Raw genomic sequence first — 24,712 nt, 5'->3', positions numbered from 1 at the left:
GCCTCCAATTGGATTTAACTCCATTCACCATGACTCTTTGGGCCTGGCCACCGGCCAGTTTTTAATCCAACAAAGCATACACCCATCCAAGCCTTGAGCAGCCAGCTTCTTCAGGATAATGTTGTGGGAAATGGTGTCATAAGTGTGAAGTCTAGGTAGACCACATCCATGATCTTATATAACAATAACCATTGTTATACTGCCACCAGGCTTGTCTCTGTCAAGCCTGGTTTTGTCCCCTTCCCCCTTCAAATCTAGTTCAAAGCCCTATCAATGAGCCCTGCTAACTCCTGATCAAAGATCTTTTCTCCCCTTAGAGACAGGTGAACACTGTCCATTGCCAGAAAGCCAGGCATCTTGTAAAATTACTCTTGATCAAAGAACCCAAATTTCTGCCGGTGACACCAGGCTTAAAGCCATTTATTGATTTGCTGACTCTTCCTGTTCCTTGCCTCATCATTCCCTCTAACTGCAGGGATACAGGAAAACACCACCTGTGCTCTTGATCCCTTAAGTATTTTTCCCAAGGCCCTGAAGTCTCTTTTGATTGCCCTCAGACTTCATCTTCACCACTGTCTACGTGAAAAATCAATAATGGGTAATAATCTGAGGGCTGAACCAGGGCAGAAAACTTTCTTTTCACATTCCTAACCCATGCCCCACGGAAGCAGCAGACCTCCCTATGAAGTGGGTCCAGTCTACATACTGAGCCTTCTCTTCCCTTCAGAAGGGAGTCTTCCACAACAATGACCCATCTTTTTTATTTGGTAGAAGCATTAAAATGCAGGGTGCGGGTCAACATGACCTCAGTGTCACCTCCAAGCCAGATGTATCATGTTCCTCAATACTGTTCAGACAGACTTGCAAAGCTTCATACCTATTGTGCATAGGCACCTGGGAAGGTGGGGGAGTCCTTGTGTGGGCATGGGGGGGACTAATGGCAACATAAGGGACTTGTTGCCATTGCCCCTTATGCTCTAGGCCAGTGCATTGGTGTTACTTGGGTGTGCAGCCAATCTCCACCACAACCGCTCTCTCCTCAAAGGGGAAGGGGGAGAAAATACGATGCAGAGGGCAGAAAAAAATAGGAAAAGGGCTCAAGGGTTGAGATAAGGACGTGGAGATCACTCAGTTATCATGATGGGCAAAACAGACTCAAGAGTAGGGAGATTGTACGATTTATAGCCTATTACTAACAGGCTAGAGAAGTAAGAAACAAAGGAAAGAAACCAAAAACACCTTCCCCTCCCCCCCCCCATCTACCCTCTTCCACCTCCTCCCACACACACCTCCCCCCTGAGTGGGGCAGGGGAACAGGGAAATGGGGGTTGAGGTCAATCTCTAGCACTTTGTCTCCGTCGCTCCTTCTCGGTCACTCTCTTCCCCTGCTCCAACATGGGGTCCCTCCTATGGGATGCAGTCCTTCCTGAACTGATCCTGCGTGGGCTTCCCACACGCAGCAGCTCTTCAAGAACTGCTCCAAATATGGGTCTGTACCATGGGGCCCATCCATCAGGAATAAACTGCTCCAACCTGGGTCCCCCATGGGCAGCAACTCCTGCCAGGTCACCTGCTCCTGTATGGGCTCCTCTCCACAGGCTACAGGTCCGGCCCAGAATCTGCTCCAGTGGGGTTTTTCCACAGGCTGCAGCCTCCATCAGGGCAGATCCACCTGCTCCACTGTGGTCTCCTTCATGGGCTGCAGCATGGAACCCTGCTCCACTGTGGTACACCATGGGCTGCAGGGGGACAACCTGCTTCACCATGGTCCTTACCACAGGGGAACTTCAGTTCCAGTGCCTAGAGCAACTCTCCCCCTCCTTCTTCACTGACCTTGGTATTTGCAAGGCTGTTTCTCCCACCTCTCTCTCCCAGCTGCTCTTCCCCAGCAGGTTTTTTTTTTCCTGTCTTAAACATGCTCTCACAGAGGTGCAAACAACATCAATCATTGGCTTGGCTCTAGCCAAAAGCAGGGCCCTTATCTAACATAGGGCAGCTTCTGGATTCTTCTTGTAGAATCCATCCTTATGGCCCCCTGGTTCCAAAACCTTACCACATAAAACCCGCTACAGTCAGTGCTTTCAGCCAGACAAAAAGAAGTTAGAGAAACCCCTCTATTGAGCTTCCCTTCTACTTGCTGGGTCTGTCTCAGAAAAAGGAGAACAGCTCCAGTACTCTAACTTCCACCTCAAGCTTTCTTGTCCTCCTTAGCCTATTTACCTCTTCCTGGAGCTCTGTCACTAGGTGGAGGAGTGCCTACATCTGTGCACATCTCCCACAGGTGTGCTTATTACTGCTGTCCTGAACTGGTGTAAGAGTAGGACACACCCTGTGGCCTGACATTTAGGTGGCAGTGTATGCCACCTAGAGCTCTAGGAAGCTGTATTGCATGGTGTGTGCGCGCGTGTGTGCACACGCTAAGCTCTGAGAGGCTGTGGCCTCTCAGGTGGTAGGTAATACCAACCTAACTGAGTTGGCCAAGTTTCTGGGTCCTTAATGTCTGCAGGGTTGTTTCTCACTCCTCACTTTCCCAGCTGCTGTTGTGCAGCAGTTTTTTCCTTTCTCAAATATGCTCTCACAGAGGTGCAAACAACATCACTTGTTGGCTCAGCTCTATCCAGCAGCGGGTCCCTTTTGGAGCTGGCTGGAACTGGCACTTATCTAACGTGGGGCAGCTTCTGGACTCTTCTCACAGAAGCCACCCCTGCAGCCCCCAGCTACCAAAACGTTGCCATGTAAATCCAATACGCTTCTCTAAGGGCAGAATATGTGTCCTGTTTTGGGCTAGGGTAGAGTTAATTTTCATCCTGGTATGGTGCTGTAGTTGGGATTTAGGATGAGAAGAATGTTGATAATACACTGATGTTTTAATTGTTGCAGAGCAGTGCTTATGCTAAGCCAAGGACTTTTCAACCTCTCATATCACCCTGCCAGTGAGGATGCTGGAGGTGTGCAAGAAGCTTGGAGGGGACAGACCCAGGACAGCTGACCTAAACTGGCCAAGGGGGTATTCCATGCCATCTGATGTCATGCTGAAAAAATAATATGGGGTGGAGGGCCAGGGTGGGGAAGACCACTGCTCAGGGACAGGCTGGGCATCAGTCAGCAGATGGTGAACAATTGCATTGTGCAACACTTGTCTTGTACATATTATTATTACTATTATCATTATTATTATTTCTCTTTCTTTTCTTTCCTGTTAAAATGCCTTTATCTCAACCCACAAGCTTTTACTTTTTTTGTTTTGTTTTATTTCTCTCCCCCATCCCACTTTGCCGGGGGGGAAGTGTGAGCGAATGGCTGTGTGGTGCTTAGCTCACTGCTGGGTTAAATCAGAACACTCCTTAGTCCTTTTGATGACCAAGGTGGGGCCCGAAGGTTTGGGATAGTAACAGATCTGACCAGGGTGTGTTAAAACAAAATTGTTGCTAATCACAATGTTGAGTTTTTTTGATCCCAGGTCTGCTATGCCTGTTTTCTGATTTTAGTTACATAGCACATGACTAACTGTATGTGTTCCCTGTCGTGCTGCTTATTCTTGCTGGGGGCTGGTTTAAGGATATTTTGCTGTACCATGTCACACTGGCTTATATGATAAAATTACTGGTCATGAGACTAATTTGGTATTTGAACTCAGTATTGCCATCACTTCTATACTTCAGAAACCATATCTCAGAAACTATTAATAATTACACCTTTTACCTTTTCTCCTCAGGGAGCCAATCTATGGAGGGGACGGGGGAAATACTTTTCCTCACTTGTTCATCCTATCTTTCTCCTTCACCTCTCCCTTCTCCTCCTGGCTAATTACAATAGCTCTTCAAAACTTTGAATATCCTTAGGATATTCAAACCAGCATGTTCTTATTGTTATGTCTCCTGAAGCAGAGGAACTCCTACTCAGACAGGGGAGGAAGAACAAGATGAGGCAGACTACTCTGAAGTGCTGGGCCAGAGGAACAGGAAGACAAAGAGTAAGATATAATAAAAGCATCAATAACTACCCAAGGCCTATCCTAGTATGAGCTGTGAGATATGCAAAAAGATTTCAGTTGTCGGCCAGGTGAGCACGATGTCACCTGGCTGCTCTGGTGCTGGGACAGTGGTGTCAATAGCCTGGAATTAGAGGGCAGGGAAACCAGGCAGCTGGAATCCCTCACTAGGGAAGGGGCATTGACAAAGCAATTGGAAAAGGAGAACAAATCTTCACCCTCTGGAGGTGTCTCCTGTCAAGTGCGAAGGAAAGGTATACCTTCAAGGAAGACCTTGTATGTCAACCAGGCAAGTGGACCACCATGGAGAAGGGAATTCAGTACCTGAGGGAATTAGCCATGCTGGAGGTAATTTATGATGACGTAGACAACAAAAAAATATCTAGCTGAAGTCAAGTGTACACCACCCATGTGGTGCAAGTTTGTACGGAGTGCGACATCATCATATGCCAGCTCATTGGCAATAAAGACCTGGAAAAACTGAAAGGAACCCACCATAGATGAATTGAGTAGATGACTCTGGTAAACGAACAAAGTCTCTTTTCTTCCCTACAGACCTGTGTCTTGGCTGTGGAGAAGCTTTCTTAAGAGGTCCATCAACTCAAAGAGAATACTCTGGAGAAACTTTCCCAAGAGGCCCACCAACTTAAATATCTTCCTCCCCACCTGTATAAACCAGTATCTCAGCTAACAGGAGCAAGAGTCCCTCTGTTCAAGAAAGAAGATATAGTGGGTATACACCCCGTGCCACCCTGTGGTTTTACCTACGTGACCATAGAGAGGACATGAGAAAATGGGATGGAAAAATCTACCGTGACCCAGGAGGCACGGGTACATGATTTGCAAAAGAAAACAATAGGGAAAAAGGGATTCTCTGAAAAGTTTGCTGCTCCAACTTCCAGGAGGCAGTCCTTCAAATACAGAAACGAAGATACTGACCAGGATTAGAGGGGCCCTGCCTCCAGCCAGAGGGAGGAAAAGGACAATCTGGTTTATTGGACTGTATGGATCTGTTGGCCTGACACGTCAGGCCCAAAGAAGTATAAGGCTTTAGTAGACACCGGTGCACGGTGTACTGTAATGCCATCAATCAATAAAGGGCCAGAACACATTATTATTTCTGGAGTGACAGGGGAATCCCAGCAGTTAACTGTACTGGAGACTGAAGTGAGCCTAACTGGGAATGAGTGGCAAAAGCACCCTATTGTAACTGACCTGGATGCTCCAGGTCTTGCATGTGGGCAAGAACAACTCCAGACAGCAGTGTAAGTTGGGGACTGCCCTGCTGGAGAGCAGCATAGGGGAAATGGATCTGGGGGTCTTGGTGGACAGCGGGATGATCATGAGCCAGCACTGTGCCCTTGTGGCCAAGAAAGCCAATGGCATCCTGGGGTGTATTAGAAGGGGTGTGGTTACGAGGTCGAGAGAGGTTCTTCTCCCCCTTTACTCTGCCCTGGTGAGACCGCATCTGTTCTGGACACCTCAGTTCAAGGACAGGGAACTGCTTGAGAGAGTCCAGCGTAGAGCCAGAAAGTAATCATCTTTGTGGAGCAGGAAGTGGAGCATCTCCCTTACGAGGAAAGGCTGAGGAAGCTGGCTCTCTTTAGCTTGGAGGAGACTGAGGGGAGACCTTATTAATGTTTATAAATATGTAAAGGGTGAGTGTCAGGAGGAGGGAGCCAGGCTCTTCTTAGTGACATCTAATGACAGGACAAGGGGCAATGGGTGCAAGCTGGAACACAGGAGGTTCTGCTTAAATATGAGACAAAACTGTTTTATGGTGAGGGTGACAGAACACTGGAACAGGCTGCCCAGGGAGGTTGTGGAGTCTCCTTCTCTGGAGACCTTCAAAACCCACCTGGACTCTCAATGAGTTCTTCTCCATGCCTGTACTCATGTCTGGGATTGCCCTGGCCCAGGTGCAGCACCCTGCACTTGGACTTGTTGAACCTCATTAGGTTCATGTGGGCCCACTTCTCCATCCTGTCCAGGTCCCTTTGGATGGCATCCCTTACTTCTGTTGTATCAACCGCACCACTTAGCTTAGTGTCATCTGTAAAACTTACTGAAGGTGCAATCAATCCCATTGTCTATGTCGTTGATGAGGATATTGAAAAGCACGAGTCCCAAGACAGACCCCCGTGGGACACTGCTCATCAATGGTCTCCACCTAGACATTAGAACCACTGACAACTAAATGGTTGTCTACCTTGCCAGTCTCTCGGAGGACCCTTCTGTTGTGGGATTGCTGAGGGTTGAAGAACAGCAAGTGCCAATCGCTACCAAAATGGTGCACTGGCAGCAATATCACACCAATCGAGACTCCCTGATTCCCATCCATAAGCTAATTCGTCAATTGGAGAGCCAAGGAGTGATCAGCAAGACTCACTCACCCTTTAATAGTCCCATATGGCCAGTGCAAAAGTCTCATGGTGAGTGGAGACTAACAGTGGACTATTGTGGCCTGAACGAAGTCACACCACTGCTGAATGCTGCAGTGCCAGACATACTAGAACTCCAATACATACTGAAATCAAAGGCAGCCAAGTGATATGCCACAATGGATATTGCTAATGCATTTTTCTCCATCCCTTTAGCAGCAGAGTGCAGGCCACAGTTTACTTGCACTTTTCAGGGGCATTCAGTATACCTTCTGAATGCTGGTTTTGCCATTAAAAAAAAATAATAAAATTCAAAGGTCCTGCACAAGAGATCCATATTTTAAGAATAAAATGGCTAGATGGATGTCATCAGATTCCAATGGATGTGATCAAAATAACAGCTGTGTCTCCACCAACTAGCAAAAAAGAAACACAAACTTTCCTAGGTGTCGTGAATTTTTGGAGAATGCACATTACAAATTACAGTCTGACTGTAAACCCGCTCTATGAAGTGATCTATAATAACAATTTCAAATGGGGCCCCAAGCAACGACAACACCTTTGAACAAATTAAATCGGGGATAATATATGCAGTAGCCCTTGGACCTGTCCAAGCAGGACAAGATGTAAAGTACTCTATACCGCAGCCGGGAAGAAAGGCCCCACCTGGAGCCTCTGGCAAAAAGAGCCTGGGGAAGTCAAGGTTGACCGCTAGGGTTTTAGAGTCAAAGATACACAGGATCCAAGGCCTGCTACACTCCAACTGAAAAAATAATATTGGCAGCATATGAAGGTGTTCAATCTGCTTCAAAAGTGGTCGGTACTGAAGCACAGATCTTCTTGGCACCCCGAATGCTGGTGCTGGGCTGGATGTTCAAAGGAAGGGTCCCCTCTACACATCATGCAACTGATGCTACATGGAGCAAGTGGGTTGCACTGATTACTCAGCGGGCTCAAATAGGAAACTCTAGTCGCCCAGGAATCCTGGAAGTGATTGTGGACTGGCCAGAAGGCAAATATCTGGGGATACCACCAGAGGAGGAGGTGGCTCGTGCTGAAGATGCCACACTGTATAACAAGCTACCAGAAAATGAGAAGCAATATGCCCTGTTCACTGATGGGTCCTATCATATTGTGGGAAAGCATCGGAGGTGGAAGGCCTATGGAGTCCTACACAACAAGTTGCAGAAGCTGCTGAGGGAGAAGGTGAATTGAGTCAGTTTGCAAAAGTGAAAGCCATTCAGCTGGCTTTAGATATTGCTGAACGAGAAAAGTGGCCAGTTCTTTATCTCTATACTGAGTCATGGATGGTAGCAAATGCCCTGTGGGGATGGTTGCAGCAATGGAAGCAGAACAACTGGCAACGCAGAGGCAAACCCACCATGGCTGCTGCATTGTGGTAAGATATTGCCGCCTGGGTAGATAATCTGGTTGTAAAGGTACTCTATGTGGATGCTCACGTGCCCAAGAATTGGGCCACTGAAGAACATCAAAACAACCAGCAGGTGGGTCAGGCTGCTAAGATTGAGGTGGCTCAGGTGGACCTGGACTGGCAACATAAGGGTGAATTATTTATAGCTCGATGACAGCACATGCCATCAAGGTGCAACATACAGATGGGCTTGTGATCGAGGGGTGGGCCTGACCATGGACACTATTGCACAGGTTATTCATGACTGTGAAACGTGCTGCAGTCAAGCAAGCCAAACGGTCAAAGCCTCTTTGGTATGGAGGACGATGGCTGAAATATCAATATGGAGAGGCCTGGCAGATTGATTACATCACATCCCCTCAAACCTACAACAGCAAGCACCACGTACTTACAATGGTGGAAGTAACCACCGGATGGCTGGAAACATATCCTGTGCCCCATGCCACTGCCCAGAACACTATCCTGGGTCTCGAAAAGCAAATCCTATGGCAGCATGGCACCCCAGAAAGAACTGAAAGGCAATGGGATTCATTTCCGAAACAACCTTATAGACACTTGGGCCAAAGAGCATGGTATTGAGTGGGTGTATCACATCCCCTATCATGCACCAGCGTCTGGTAAAGTTGAATGATGCAATGGACTGTTAAGGACTACACTGAGGGCGCTGGGACATTCAAACATTGGGATACACATTTGTCAAAGGCCAGCTGGTTAGTCAATACTAGAGGATCTGCCAACCGAGCTGGACCTGCCCAATCAAACCTGTTATGTACTGTAGTGTACTGGGTCTAAATAAGATCCTTTCAAACATATACTGCAGATCAATTCTAATAATTAAATTTCATATATGTAAACACAAAAGACTTCTGTACTGGGTCTGGCTGGGATGTTAACTTTCCCTGCGGCAGCCCATAGAGTGCTGTGCTCTGCACTTGTAGCTATAATAGCATTGGTATCGCACCAGTGTTTTGTCTACTGCTGAGCAAGACTGGCACAGCATCAGGATTCCCTGCAATCTCCCCAAGAGTCAGCAGGTTGGGAGTGGGTAAGAGGTGGGGAGGAGACACCACCAGGGCAGCTGACCTAAACCAACCAATTATATGAGAAACAGCACCAGGCTCCTTAACCTTGCTTTTTGTTCACCCCCCCCCCCCAGTGCTAGTTCTCTTTACCAAAATCAGCCCCTGACTACTCACATTCCAGGATTGTTTCAGGAGAGTACTCCAGCTTTTCATATCTCATCAGAAAGGAACCTTTGCTCTCTTACATGGAGTTTTCATTCCCATTTCCAGCGCCAGGTGATGTTTTCTTTCATGCTATATCAGCTCATTCCTCTGCCAATTTAACAGTGCTGAGCAATTATGACTTCAGTTTGTCCTTCAATAATCTTAAACATCTTCCCCCCATAAGCAAATTTGAAACAGACAAATAACTCAGATTTTCTTTTAGAAAAGTCCATTTTACACTGTCTGCCAAATTACATACATGTACTAGTCAAACATTCTTTATATCTTTTAGTGATATCTCAGTCCAGTATTGTTGGCACTTGCATTATCACAGAAGCAGTTAACTTTTTTTTTTTTTTTTTTTTTTGCTACAGAAAAGGGTTAAAAAAACTCAAGGTAGTTATAAAGTGGCAGGTAGTTGAAAAAAATATTTTAAAAATGTTGAAGTTACTTTCTTCCTTAAAATGTTATCGCACATTTAAATTAAAAGTTCCACAAGCTATTTTTGAAGATTGTCATATTTCTTTCTTTCCTATGGTCTTATTTTCATGTGCAGATTGACTGCAAGAGAATTTACAATACAGAGCAAGTTTTTACACTGTTTTGAGTAGCTTTATTTTCAATCCTTTGTTTTTAGTGTTTTAAATTTTCAAAGGTCAAGGCAATATTGAAGCATTCCAGACTGACAGAGAAAATAGAGGAAAGGAAAGGAGAAAAAAGAATCAAGGGAAACCAAGAAAATTCTCATTGTATGGAGAAAAAAAAAAAAGTCATTAAAAAGCCTTACTGCAAAAGATTTCAATCCAGAGTTTCAATGAAACCAGCTTTAAAAATATATAAAAAAGAGCATAGGGTCATCAAAGCAAACATACAAAAAATATATAAAATGTTTCTTAAAAATATTGCATCCCAGAAAACACATGATTTTATTATATTGTTTTTTGAATTCAGTAAAAACAAAATTGTCAAGAGCTTAAATGACACAAGAATCTTCTTATTTGCTTATGACATGTGCCTTATAAGAAGCAAGTTTAGCTTTCAGAGCCTTTTACAGTGAATTATTTGTTACCAAATGATATATGAACATACTATGTTATGGTTTAGATAGAAATTGAGGTGTTTTTTTTTTTTTTTTTTTTTAATGTCATCATGATTCCTACTCTTAATAAAAACTGTAACAGAAAAGAAAACCATTTCATTCCAAACTATTCACATATTTTCAGTTTCTGAAAAAGTGGATTGATAATTTATACTACCTTTGCATCTACACCCAACTCAAAACAAATATTAGAATACACTGCAGAAAAGTGTTGTTATATCAGAACACTGGTTAAAATACTTAGATGGGGCATAAATCATGTTTATACACAACTACAAGTTGCCCGTGTAATCCAAGAGTTTACTTAGTGAACCCTGCACGTCTAAAAGCTATGCCTGTTTAGTACGCAGGAGATTCCTGTTTTAAACAATCCTTGAAGGTGCCTTGAATAATTGGTGCCACCATGTTTCTCCAATGTGAAGCAACTATTTGAGCAGAACCAGCAGTAAAGAATAAACTACTGGACTACCTCAAACATAATTATAATTGAATAAACACATTAATAGAAATGAGCACACAAAAATTTAATTTTCATTTTGTTCTAAACCTCTTCACAAATGTAAAATAACATAGTGTGGCCATACAAATGGTACAGTTAGAAAAAAACAAGTTTGCAGTCAGAATTTCCAAGGTCAAGATGGTGCTCTTCTACGAAATACCCAATAAAGCCTCTGTAGATATAGATATGGACTAGAAAAGAAAATATGACCAAACAAAATCCAGTGGCAATATTTTTGATAGCTATGTTTTGTTTTGTTTTGTTTGTGTTTTTTTTTTTTTTTTGATAAATAGTAATACAAACATTAAAATATCCGTGAAGTGGTACAACTGGAACCACAAAGAGCACAATGGGATTCACCAGGGTTACACAACTGCTGTGTTAATACATCTTACTCTGGCATGTTCCCATTCTTCTTCCACATATGGCTGTACTGGAGTCCAGAAGGGAAGCAAATGTACCCAAGACTTTTAATACTCCAGTGACAGACAGTTATTTTTTTGTACATCCTATATAATTGACAGCACTTGGTTCGCTGGCCCAAAAAATAGCTATATAAGGACTGTAGGCAAGATACAAGGAACAAATACACATGCCAAGAGGACTCATTTATCTGCTTGTACTACCAACAACAAATACAGAAAGCATAGGTTCTCAAATAATTGGTGTATTGGGTTTATGTGGCAAGGTTATGGTAGCAGGGGACTGCAGGGGTGGCCTCTGTGAGAATTCAGAAGCTGCCACCCTGTTAGATAAGAGCCATTTTCAGCCAGCTCCAAAAGGGACTTGCTGCTGGCCAGAGCCAAGCCAATGAGCGATATTGGTTGTGTCTCTGTGCGAGCATATTTAAGAAAGGGAAAAAACTGCTGCACAACAGCAGCTGGGAGAGTGAGGAGTGAGAAACAGCCCTGCAGACACCAAGGTCATTGAAGAAGGAGGGCGAGGAGGTACTCCAGGCACTGGAGCTGATGTTCCCCTGCAGCCTGTGGAGAGGGCCATGGTGGAGCAGGTTGACCCCTGCAGCCCATGGTGTACCACGGTGGAGCAGATTTTCATGCTACAGCCTGTGAAGGAGACCATGATGGAGCAGGTGGATCTGACCTGAAGGAGGCTGTGGCCTATGGAGAGCCCCCACCAGAGCAGACTCCAGACTGAACCTGCAGCCCCTGGAGAGGAGCCCATGCAGGAGCAGGTGATCTGGCAGGAGCTGCCACCTATGGGGGACCCAGGTTGGAGCAGTGTGCTCCTGATGGATGGACCCCATAGTACGGACACATATTTGGAGCAGATCTTGAAGAGCTGCTGCCTGTGCGAAGCCCACGTCGGATCAGTTCGGGAAGGACTGTATCCCATGGGAGGGACCCCATGTTGGAGCAGGGGAAGAGAGTGATTGTGAATGAGTGGCAGAGATGAAGTGTTATGGACTGACTGCAACCCCCATTCCCTGTTCCCCTGTGCCACTCAGGGGGGAGGATGTAGAAGAGGGTGGATGGGGGTGAAGGTGTTTTTCATTTGCTTTTAGTTTATCACTGTTCTGGTCTGCTAGTCATAGGCAATTAATTACATTAATCTTCCTGTTCTGAGTCTGTTTTGCCTGTGACAATAATTGTTGAGTGATCTCCTTGTCCTTATATTAACCCTTGACTCCTTTCCATCATATTTTCTCCCTGAGTGAGAGAGCGGTTGTGCTGGAGTTCAGCTGCATAGCAGCGTAGAACCACCACAACTGGTCATAGTTTATTAAAAAAATATATCTAAGAATAGAGGAACATAAAAAGATTGGCACATAATTTACATTTACATTTTGAAAATTTTCAAGAAAAACAGCAAATTTGCCAAACATACATGCAGTCTATTGTTAACACTCTATCTACAAGTTATCTTACCAGGTTAACTAAAAAATGTTCCAAATTTTAACTCTACCCTGTTGGTTACATGAAGAAAAATGGAAAGTCATCAACCTGATAAAAAATAATTATCATGAGACATACCCCCTTAATTGTAACAGCTTTTCCACAGTATTACTTGCCCCAGACAAGGCATACATCTCTTGAACTCTCATGTACAATAGGGATTAAGAGCTGAGAAACTGAGAGACAAATGAGAATTAAAGAAGTGTAAGAGGGTATTCAAAGCAACTCCCTGTCTTTGTTACCCTTTTAACACAATATGTAGCTCTGTTTTGTTATACTGAAGAGTGTTCATAAAAGTGACCTGATCATAACATCATTTTCTACTTATCCAATATCACAGGCCCACCATAATATTAAATAATCTATAGAAAACAATCAAAATGTATATATTTTGTGGCCAAAGTTGAGGCATGCAACAGAGGTTTTGTGTTTTGATTCTGGAAAATAATATTGTCAATAGGAAATTAAAACAAACACTGATAATGTCATACTTTGTCCTTTGCCATACTCCTTTGCCATACTCCTTTTCCATAAATAAAACACTGGACCTTTGTCTCATGCCTCACTTTTGTATAATCACTTAAAACTAACTAAAAACAGTTAGGCAACTGTTTTCACTAATTGAAAACAGTTAGGCATGTGATTGGACTTATATAGTGTGAATATGTGATCAACTCTAATATTCAGACTTTGATCAAGGACAAAAAAAATGCAAGAGAACTTTCAAAGAAAGCAGACAATCAAAGTAATTATGTGCATACAGATATCAGGCAAAGCATCGCACTATAAAAACAAAACAATAATTATAATAAAAACAAACACTAGATAAAAACAGTTGTGGATTTTTGTTATTGTTTCTTAAACACAACTCTTTTGCTTAACAATAGCCAATTTTCTAAACCAAAGCTGAACTGTATAATAAGAGCTATTTTAGCTGATGATTTCTTAATTCATGGCAGTAAATCTTATTTCAAGAAAATCTTGTGAGTTAGTAGAAATGAATAATGAAGACATGATACTGAAGAGTTTTTAGTCATTTCATATAACATAAATGGAACATAATTGGATTGGTCAGTTTCCCCCCAAAATGCTTACTGTGCATAGGAAATACTTTCTTAAAGTTTCTGAGAAATTTTAAGAAAATATTTAAATCTAAAATTATTTCAGAGATCAATCTAAATACTTATCTTGCATTAATGAATGAACTAATTAGGAAGCTATTAGTGTTAACAAATATTTTACTCTAACGAAGTATAGCTATATTTGTATATTAAATATTATACGTAATATAAATACCTATATAATTATGTAGTTGCTGCTAATAAAGGAAAAGTCAGAATCATTTTCTGTGTGAAACCTCCTTCATTACCTTAAAATAAACTCCAGACTTCTAACACATACAGAAGATGCTCTGTGAGCATTTCACATTTTTATTGTCAGAAAGCATGTTTACATGAATGTTTCCTTTCAGACTGTAGTGGGTTTACCTGGCAAGGTTTTGGTAGCAGGGGGCTATAGGGGTGGTTTCTGTGAGAAAGATCTAGAAGCTGCCCCATGTTTGGGAAGGGCCCCATTGTTTTCCAGAGCTGAACCAATAAGCGATGTTGTTTTGCGCCTCTGTGAGAACATATTTAAGACGGAAAAAAACGCTGCGCCACACAGCAGCCGGGAGAGTCAAAGGAGTGAGAAAACAGCCTTGCAGGTGCCAAGGTCAGTGTAGAAGGAGGGGGAGAGGTGCTCCAGGCGCCGGAGCAGAAGTCCCCTGCGGCCTGTGGTGAGGACCATGGTGAAGCAGGATGTCCCCCTGCAGCCCATGGAGTACCACGGTGGAGCAGGGTTCCATGCTGCAGCCCGTGGAGGAGACCACGGTGGAGCAGGTGGCCCTGCACCGATGGAGGCTGCCGCCTGCGGAAGACCCCTGCCGGAGCAGATTCCGGGCCGGACCTGTAGCCCGTGGAGAGGAGCCCACGCAGGAGCAGGTGACCTGGCAGGAGCTGCTGCCCGTAGGGGAGCCAGGTTGGAGCAGTTTTCTCCTGAGGGATGGACCCCGTGGTACGGACCCATATCTGGAGCAGTTCTGGAAGAGCTGCTGCCTGTGGGAAGCCCACGCCGGATCAGTTCATCAAGGACTGCATCCTGTGGGTGGGACCCCACAGCACAGGGGACGAGAGTGACCGAGAAGGAGCGGCAGAGAAGAAGTGCTGTAGACTGACCATAACCCCTATTCCCCGTTCCCCTGCGGGGAAGGAGGTGGAAGAGGGTGGATGGGGGGGAAGGTGCTTTTTTTTTTTTTTTTTCCTTTGTTTTCTCACTTCTCTCGCTTGTTAGTAATAGGCAATAAATCTTACTATCTCCTTATGCCGAGTCTGTTTTGCCCGTTACAATAATTATTGCGTGATTTTCTTGTCCTTATCTCAACCCTTGAGCCCTTTTCACATATTTTCACCCCATTCCTCTTTGAGGAGGGGGAGTGAGAGAGCGGCTGTGGTCGAGCTCGGCTGCCCACTCGAGCGGAACCACGACACAGACACACAATATGCTTTCTAAACAAAATAACTATGTGAAAAACAGATCTGAAGTAAAAGAGAAAGAATACTTATAATAAGAAAGAAAAAAAAATGCTAAAAACATCTTCCTATAGTCATGGTCCTTTAACTACTGCATGGAAGATCTCAAAATCTACAAGAATCTGTAAGCAAACATTTCTACCACCCATTCTCCCCACTACCAGAAGCAGTAAAAAGATAAAATATAGACATCACACCCCATACACATGATTTTGTATATGACTTACCACTTCCTGTTAGCAAAAGGCAGTTAATCAACAAAAAGTTATATTTAAAAAAAAATAAGCAAAAATGCACTGCTAACACTGAGTTTTCAAATTTATGTCTACAGTATTCTGTATCTGTCATACATGCTCCATAATCAAAGTCCTACTCCTTTCAGAATTAAATGTTAACACATGCATGAACCTAAATGTGATTAATTCATCGAATTTTTTGTTCTTGCAGCTGTTTCTAAAATGTGAAAATTTAAGTAAGGTTAAATAACTGAAGGCTGAGACAGTCTTCTCTTTTCATATAGGTGAAATTACATATAATTTTACTGGGAATTTGAAGAATATTTGCTTGTTTATTGATATGTTTCTTAAAAATACAGATATTCTCAGCATTTCAAGCAACCTTGCTAACCTACCTATCTCTGATACGTAATCATTTTCCTACACTTAGAAAAAAATCTAAAAGTCAATTCTGTTGGAATAACATATGAAATAGTAATGCAGAACATAATAGAGGAAACAAGTAATTTACAAATTCATTGGAGTAATATTGACAAATGCAAGAAATCTCTGCTCTAAATAAGGGGTAAACAAATGAGTGAAATGGTAGGAGGAGGACAGAATATAAGTTAACACATTTATAAAAAGATTATTTTTTTAAAGTTTGATTCAAATATAATGGAAGACAAAAGCAGTAGAGAGTAGGACAATATGGTAAGGTCACAGGTAAATAGATAAGGACTTTATAAGGTTAAATGTATAAAGACTGGAGATAGGCAAGCTGGGCATCAGAGGAGTAAATGACTGACAGAAGGAGACTTAAAATAGAAGAAAACCAGTTGGGGACAGACTGAGATCTATTTAGGATTGTGGAAGTCCTTACCAACATTCTTTATGAAGCACTGAGGAAGAAATTGTTCATGGCTTTATTGGAGCCCCTAAAGATCTTTGATGAACGTCATCATGGGAGGAAATGTAAAGCTATTGGGGAGCCAGGTTTTACCTCACGTCAAACAAGGCTCCTGAAAAAAAAAAGTCATCTTTAATTCCTTTATCTGAATAAAAGTTAATTGATTATGATACTTGAAATCTTACTATGCTGTCTTCCACGTTGGCTGGCTTTTAGGTATTCTATTTCTTGCCCAAAAATTGCATCAGAAGCTTCACATTATTCAAAGCATTTAACAGTCTGCAAAACTTCTATTTACTAGGTAATTTTTATTTATTTTTATGTGTCTGGAGTAAGACATCTGAGAGTACTAGGATGTGCTGAATACTAACTAACATGACTAGTATAAATCCCTTTTTCCTGCAACCTGCTTTTAAGCTCTCTTCTTTAAGTATGAGACACTGAAGAATACTACTGTTTGTGCAGATGGCACAGTTCAGATTTCTCCATCTACTTGAAGAGGCACTTTATTATGTGTGTTCCAAACCAATAAGCTATTTTTTAGAAGCATTTCATTTCAACATCCTCATAATATCCTTCTTTCAAAAAAGACAATAACTACCATACATACTACATCACCTGAGTCAATGGATCTCACACACAATTAGCACACTGCTGCTTGGTATTCAGTCCTTCACATTATTTGCATATCAGGTGAGGTATGAGGGAGGTTCTTTCTCCAACTTATGTTTGCTGAACATCAAATGTCACTGAAGAGATCCAAAACATTTAAAACTCAAAACTGTTCAGTTGAGATTTATGTAATCTGATTCCATACCTGCTCCTAGTATCTTACTTTGGTCTGTTTGTTACAATAGATTCATCTGACTTGGGGGAAAAAAAAAGCTATCAACAAAGTAAACTTGGCCTTGAAGAGAGCATCAGTAAGATTTTGGACTTTAAAAGCATTTTCCCATACTTGCTTATTTTCATTATTAAACATTCCCTATAAGGAATAGGCTTAAATACAGAAACAACTTCATCAGTGGAACTACTCTTTGAAACTTAGAGCAAACTTCTTTGTCTACACTAAGAGTTGATTTTATGTTTTCAGTTTCTCTGTTCTTGTAGCTTACTCACATTGGGTAACTTGTTATGAATATTTAAGAAGACTCACAGGAAATTCTTGGCATCATATTCAATTAAGATTTCCTGCCTGTTAACCATTAATGAATGACAACCTCCAGACAGTCTTTAAGAAGAGGCAACTGTGTTCTGGAAATTACACTGAAAAGAAACAATAAGGGGTAAAACTGGTAGTAGTTCTTTAGTACAGGAGTAATTTATTTAGTAGAACTTTTGTAACAACAGGAGAGAAAAAACAAAACAAAACAAAACACACATCCTTCAGTAATATTAGACATGAAAAAAGATAGAACAGGAGAAATGGGGACTACATTACCTAGAACAATGGCTTCTAAGCCACTATGGACAACACTGGGAATGTCAGAATCACAGAATGGATAAGGATGGAAGGGACCTTTGGAGGTCATCTGGTCCAATCCCCCTGCTCAAGCAGGGTCACCTAGAACCAGTTGCCCAGGACTGTGTCCAGGTGGCTTTTGAATATCTCCAAGAATGGAGATATTACACCAAAGTTAAGTCAAAAGTTAAAAAAATAATTAGTTAATGGTTTTCTTCATTTAATATTAATTAACTTGGGTGGACTGACAGAAACATGGATACACAGGTCAAAATTCTAAAAAGATGGTTTTAAAAAATGTGTATGCAAATGTTAGTTCTTGCACATGAGTTACTACTGTACACTCACAAAAATTTTGCAGACAGGCAATTTTGAGAAACACAAAGAACACCCTAAGGCTTTTCTATATTTTATAAACTGCTTCTCCAAAATTCAATATGCATATAAAAACTTCACAATTTATATTTAAAAAATAATGAAAACACAGTAACGTTTACTCAAAAGGAAACTAAAAAAACCAATTCATAAGCCACCATTTCCTTAGAGAAGAGATCACCCTCACCTGTTATCTTAAACCTCAATAGAGCTCACATTCTGCAGTTAACAAAATAAATGTTTTATGTGATACAGTGCCCTACCATCAGTAATCAGACATTACAATTTAAATGCTAACATTTACGTTTCTCAATTGACTTTCACTGTTCTGATAATAAATCTTTCAAAGAACTTAGATTGTCATAATATAGGACAAAGCATTTCAGAGTTCACTGATTTAATTATATTGGTGACTATGAAGCCAACACAATACTGGAAGAACTAACTGCCTTAACTTAAAACTTGCTTCTTCCTATGCTGATATTAAAATAATCCAGCCTAGATGTCATTGTTTTACACTGTACAAAGATCCCAACTGCCTACTTAACTGAACTTTTTGAATTTGATAAAAGGGTCACTTCGCTCCCATTTCTTTAGGCACAGCAATATAAGTAGCAGCTTGAGCTGTAGGTCTCTAAGCTATTGTGCAAAACAAGTACTGTGCTAAGAATATGCTGTTACTCAAAATTTGAGATATTATTTCCAGAGACTGAATTTCTTGATATGAGATTCAATTTCATAGGAAGCGTCCTTCCTGTGTTTTCTAGGCTGCAAGGCTAATGAGTTTGTTTTCAATGCAAAAAAAAAAAAAAAAAAAAAGTTTGTATTTTTTAATTCCCCTGAATTAAAAAAATCCCGCTGAGTTTATAAAGGAACTTCATCTAGAACCTGTCAGCTTTGGCACTTTACTCCACACATAGCCCTATTAGAACTGATGGGATTGTTTGTGAAGTAGCTAAGCACAAAGATAGACTTTCTCACTTTCAAGAAAGTTATTTTTATATATAAAAAGTGAACAGCTATAACTAGAAAGGTCTGGTCACATGTATACAGATATGCCGCATCTAACATTCACTTCAACTATATAAAAATATTCTATATAAATTCAACACTCAATTTAAATAATAACTATAGAATATATACACTGTAGCATAATACAAGGATTTATAATGGACTTCCATATAGTACAGCAAAGAGATGGTCAATACCAATACAGAAGAAAAATGTGCGCTTCACAATCAATTAACATTTAAAGTCAGTTTGATAGGAAATTCAGTGCTTTATGTACAGTAAAATATGGAGCTGAAATACACATACAAATGCAATTTCCTTTTTAATACTAGTTATATGAGTTATACATTTGATTTTGATTTCTGAGGGGCAAGGGGAAATCAGACAGCTCAAGAATACAATCAGATTAGGAGGTTCAGATCAACATTCTATTTAGGACAAATTTTTCAAAATTTCCAAACATTTTCATAAGCTCAGAAACCCCAAAAACACATTAAAGAAAGTTACCAATATTGATTTTGACAGGACCTGCCTAACTTGCCACTGTATAAACCCAGGCTCCTGCAAGATTCTTTGGTTACCATACCATTACATCACAATGTGGTAATCAGCTGCAATGACTTTGGTGGACACAAATGGAGAAACTAAGCCTTCACCTGATAATAAACTTCACTTTTCCTACTTCTAAATAAGAACCCTTCAAACATATACTGCAGATCAATTCTAATAATTAAATTTCATATATGTAAACACAAAAGACTTCTGTACTGGGTCTGGCTGGGATGGAGTTAACTTTCCCTGCAGTGGCCCATGCACTTGTGATTAGAACAGCTTTGGTATCACACCAATGTTTTGTCTATTGTTGAGCAATGCTGGCACAGCATCAAGAATCCCCCTAAACTCCCCCAGAGACAGTAGGCTGGGAGTGGGCAAGACGTGGGGAGGAGACACCACCAGGGCAGATGACCTAAACCAACCAAAGGGACATTCCATACCATATGATGTCAGACTCAGCAATAAAAGGTGGGAAAGGGGAAGGAAGGGGGGTGTAGAGAGGGCTCTCATTATAAAGACATATGTCTTCCCAAACAACCGCTATGCATATTGATAGCCTGCTTTCCGGGATGTAGCTGAACATCGCTTGTTGATGGGAAGTAGAGAATATTTTATTTCTCTCATTGTGCTTCTGCACGGCATTTGCTTGTTTTTTCCCTCTTCCTTTTCTGTTTAATTTCAGGCATTGGAACAGGTTGCCCAGGGAAGTGGTGGCGTCACTGTCCCTGGGGGTGTTTAAGGAAAAGCTGGATGTGGTGCTTAAGGACATGGTTTAGTTGGTAACATTGGTAATAGGGTAATGGTTGGACCAGATGATCTTGGAGGTCTTTTCCAACCTTAATGATTCTATGATTCTAACCTTATCTCAATCCATGATACTTTTTTTTTTTTCTCTTCCCAGCATACTCTCTGCTCCCCCTCTTCTTCTGAGGAGGTTGTAGTAGAGTTCAGCTGCCCAGCAAGATAAAACCACAACTTCTATCAACATACTTTTTTCATCTTGCTTGTCCTAGTTAACAGAAGCTTACTTCCTTATTGCCAATTTCCGTGCTTTTTGATAGCTTCTGATATTTAAGCAAATAATAAAATAATTTACAAGTATAATTTTCATCCAGGATTACTAAATAATCATTAAATCTCCTTTCACAAGATTCAAAGAAAGGCAAGCCTTTAACTCATAAGAGATCTTAATCTGACAAAGTTACTGAGAGTCAGCAGTAAGAGTCAGTAGTAAATATCAGGACCAGTTCTCAGGAACTGTTCTCAAAGACAGAGCACCCCAATGGAAAGGAACGGGAGATACAGCCATGTAATCCTTTGCCTCCCCATGCAAAAAAATATCACTTGTATGAAGTGCTTCACCCTCTTTCATTGAAACTTTAAAACATGTCATTCATCTTTCTTTTAGAAAGCTAATATTTAAAAAAAGTGAACGAAGTCAGGCTAACCAAAGATAAAACTTACAAAATGCTTTAAAGGTATTTTCTTTTTCTAAATTTCAGCAATATCATCACTTTCAAAAGAATTGGCTTATTCTAAGGCCTTGTGTCAAAAGTTTTATTTCATAATGTACTCACACTCAACAAGATATCCCCACCTATTTTTCTAATAAATTTGATTTTTCCCCACATAATATTAATGGAAAGTCTTAAATAGTACTGGTACAAACCAGAAGAATGTCTTAACTGTGCTCTGGCCCAGACATGGACAAGGAGGAACAGAAAAGAGGTGACTAAAGTCACAGGAAAATGACAGACTGCTCTTAACCTCTTAACCCTCTTGATATGACAACCCTCCCACCCACAGATATCTTTTTAAGAGCAGCACCTCTGTGCTGTCAGAGCAGTGCAAATGGCAGAGAAGTAGAGGCAGGACTAGAAGAAGCCCTTTTCTTCTAAATTTTAGGTAAAATATAATTTGTACACGATGTATAATTTTTGGAGACCTTCAGTACGCTTCCTAAAGATAAAAGAGGAGAAGCTTCAGCTATGGAAATAAACAAAAATCTCACCTTATTATGTTCATATTTGTATGGTATTTTGAGGGTATCCATGGCTCTGATCATGGCCTGCATTGCTGTAAATATATTCTGGTACACCAATTTTGTAAAGCCCCTTTTGTCTTCATCAGAGTAACCTGATCCGTGGATGATTCTCATCTGTTTGATGAATGTGCTTTTGCCACTCTCTCCTGTGCCTGCAAGAAAAATAAGAAGAATATACTTCAGCCACTGGACAAACAGATGACTTTTCTGCACAAAGTGGACAGCTTGTTCAGTGCAGGACAGAACATTGTCAAGTGGTTACATTGCTTTCATGGTAACTACAAGGACCAGTTAAACATCAAAACAACAGTACTATAATAACAACCAAATGTCCTGGTCCCAAGAGCTGGGAGGGGACAGACCCAGAGCAGCTGACCCAAACTAGACAAAGGAGGTATTCCATACCATCTGACATCATGCTAAACAATATATACAGGTAGCTAGCAGGGGGGAGGAGGGCCGGACTGCTCAGGGATAGGCTGGGCATCGGTCAGTGGGTGGTGAGCAATTGCATTGTGCATCACTTGTTTCATACACATTGTTATTAGTAGTACTATTATCATCATTATTGTTATTATTACTATTGTTATTATTATTTTCCTGTCTTATTAAACTGTCTTTATCTCAACTCACAGGCTTCACTTTCCTGTTTCTCTCCCCCATTCCAGAGAAGGATTGGGGAGGGTGAGTGAACGGCTGTGTGGTGTTTAGCTGCCGGCCGGGTTAAATCACGACAGTCCTTTTTGGCGCCCAACGTGGGGCTCAAAGGGTTGAGATAATGACATATCTGACCAGAGTGTGTTAAACTAAAATTGGTATAAGTATTAGACCTGCTTAATAGTTGCTAGTCATAATACTGATTGCTTTAATCTCAAGTCTGCTGCACCTGTTTTCCAAATTGAGTATTATAGCACGTTACTTTCCGTATGTACTCTCTGTCATGTTGTTTATTCTCTCCTGGCCCTGGTTTAAGATCGTTATGGTACTATGTGTTGTAACAGTGGCTTATGAGACGATGAAATTTCTGGTCATGACTCTAACTTGGTATTTGTACTCAGCACTGTCGTCGACTCTATACTTTGGAAAACGTATCTCGGAAACTAATAACAATTACACCTATTGCCTTTTTTTGCCAGGGAGCCAATCTGTGGAGGGGAAAGGGGAAGATGTTTTTTCTTATTCGTTCACTCTCCCTTTCTCCTTCACCACCCTCTTATCCTCCCAGCTTGTTACAATAGTTTTCCAAGATGTTGAATATCCTTGGGATACCCAGACCAGCATGGTCTTATTGTTATGTCTCCTGAATGCTCTTCAGGTTTTGTTTAAGGTTAAACAACTACTTAGGAATATCATCCAGAGATCTGTCCTGAGGCGGGCTAGTTGTGAGTGGCAGAGAGTGTGGGAGGATATGGGCGGGTTTCTAGAGCAGTGGGCACCTCCAGTGTTTTGGAAATTCACCCCTGAACAACTGCAAAATCCTAAAAAACTGGGAGAATTCTTGAAAAAAGGGAGTCATGACTCTGGCAGTTCCAAAGTGACAGAAATCACTGTAGCATGCTGGGGTCTGGTCCATGGCTATCGAGCTGCAATCAATACTACTATCAACCTAGTGACAGACCCTGTGGCCACTCCAAGTCCTGTGACAGACCCAACGGGCACTCCAACCCCTACAATGGACCCTGCAGCCACTCCAGTTCCAGCTCCTGCAGCTGCTCCAGTTCCTGCAGCAGCTCCAGCTCCTGCAGCCACTCCAGCTTCTGAGGCTGGGTCAGAGAAACAAACTGTAGCAGTGCAAGTTAACCCTGCAGAGGGTATTCCAACCCCTGTGGCAGACCCTGTAGCTGGGTCAGAGAAACGAGCTGTAGCAGTGCAAGCTGCCCCTATAGAGAAGGTGAAAAAATGGTATAGAGATTCAGGTCGTTTAGAACGCAGAGAGTCTTCTGCCAAATCTAGGTATAGAGACAACGGAGATGATGACGACGCTGGGCCATCAAGGGTTCAGGAGGAGGAAGATGAGGATGCCGAAAAATCAACAGTAACTACCCGAAACCTATACCAGCGTGAGCTATGAGATGTACAAAAAGATTTTGGTCGTTGTATAGGTGAGCAGCTTGTCAGCTGGCTGCTCTGGTGCTGGGACACTGCAGCCAATTGTGTGGAATTAGAGGGCAGGGAAGCCAGGTGGCTGAGATCCCTTGCTAGAGACGCAGGCATTGACAAAGCAATTGCAGATGGAGCACAATCTCACAGCCTCTGGAGGCGTCTCCTCTCAGCTGTGAGGGAAAGATATCCCTTCAAGAAGAACTTGTATGCCTACCAGGCAAATGGACCACTATATGGAGAAGGGAATCCAGTACCTGAGAGAATTAGCCGTACGGGAGGTGATTTATGAGGATCCAGACCTCGGACAAACATCCACAGATCCAGATGAAGTCAGGTGTACACAACCCATGTGGCAGAAGTTTGTACGGAGTACACCATCATCATATGCCAGCTCATTGGCAATAATGGCCTGGAAAGAAGATGAGGAACCCACAGTGGATGAAGTGGCTAAACAACTCTGGCAGTGTTGAGGGAATTTTGAAACAGCAAGGAGGCCATGACTTGCTGCAGCTGAGCAAACCAAGCTACCAGGACGACTACGAGAAGTTCCCATGACAATGTTCCCACATTGCCCAACCAAGGAATTAAAAAATATTGTTGCCAGCAGCTGGCTTCAAGGACAAGATCTACGTGACTGCTAATCACAAGGGGGTTGTTTTCTTGCAGGTGGGGTTGTTTTCTTGCAGTTGTTTGTCTGAATGCTTTTGACCAATAATCTTGTGTGAAACACTATCCACCCCTATTAAATGTGCTATAAAATCAGGCTATTTGGGTAATAAAGAGAGGACATGATCTGACCATACTGGTGTCTGTCATATTTTCGGCCGTTCTTCCTGCAACATGGCAGTACGAAGACAGTTTCTCCTCTTCCTTACAGGCCTGCGTCTCAGCTGTGGAGAAATTTTCTGAAGAGTTCCACCAACTTAAAG

The 24,712-nt window shown here is 41.9% G+C and overlaps 1 protein-coding gene across 1 annotated transcript in view; it reads right to left on the bottom strand.

The window, feature by feature from the left end:
* LOC311220910 (guanine nucleotide-binding protein G(q) subunit alpha-like) overlaps positions 1-24,712 on the bottom strand; it is a 120,281-nt gene that overhangs the window by 77,289 nt on the left and 18,280 nt on the right. The window contains exon 2 of the mRNA XM_084304553.1: positions 21,648-21,832. Within this exon, the coding sequence (XP_084160679.1) occupies positions 21,648-21,832 (185 nt within the window). The remainder of the gene's footprint in view (positions 1-21,647; positions 21,833-24,712) is intronic.

Source organism: Netta rufina (genome assembly GCF_964035555.1).
Source record: "Netta rufina genome assembly, chromosome: W".
In the NCBI taxonomy this organism is placed as follows: Eukaryota; Metazoa; Chordata; class Aves; order Anseriformes; family Anatidae; genus Netta; species Netta rufina.
This window is presented reverse-complemented; position numbering and strand designations above follow the sequence as displayed.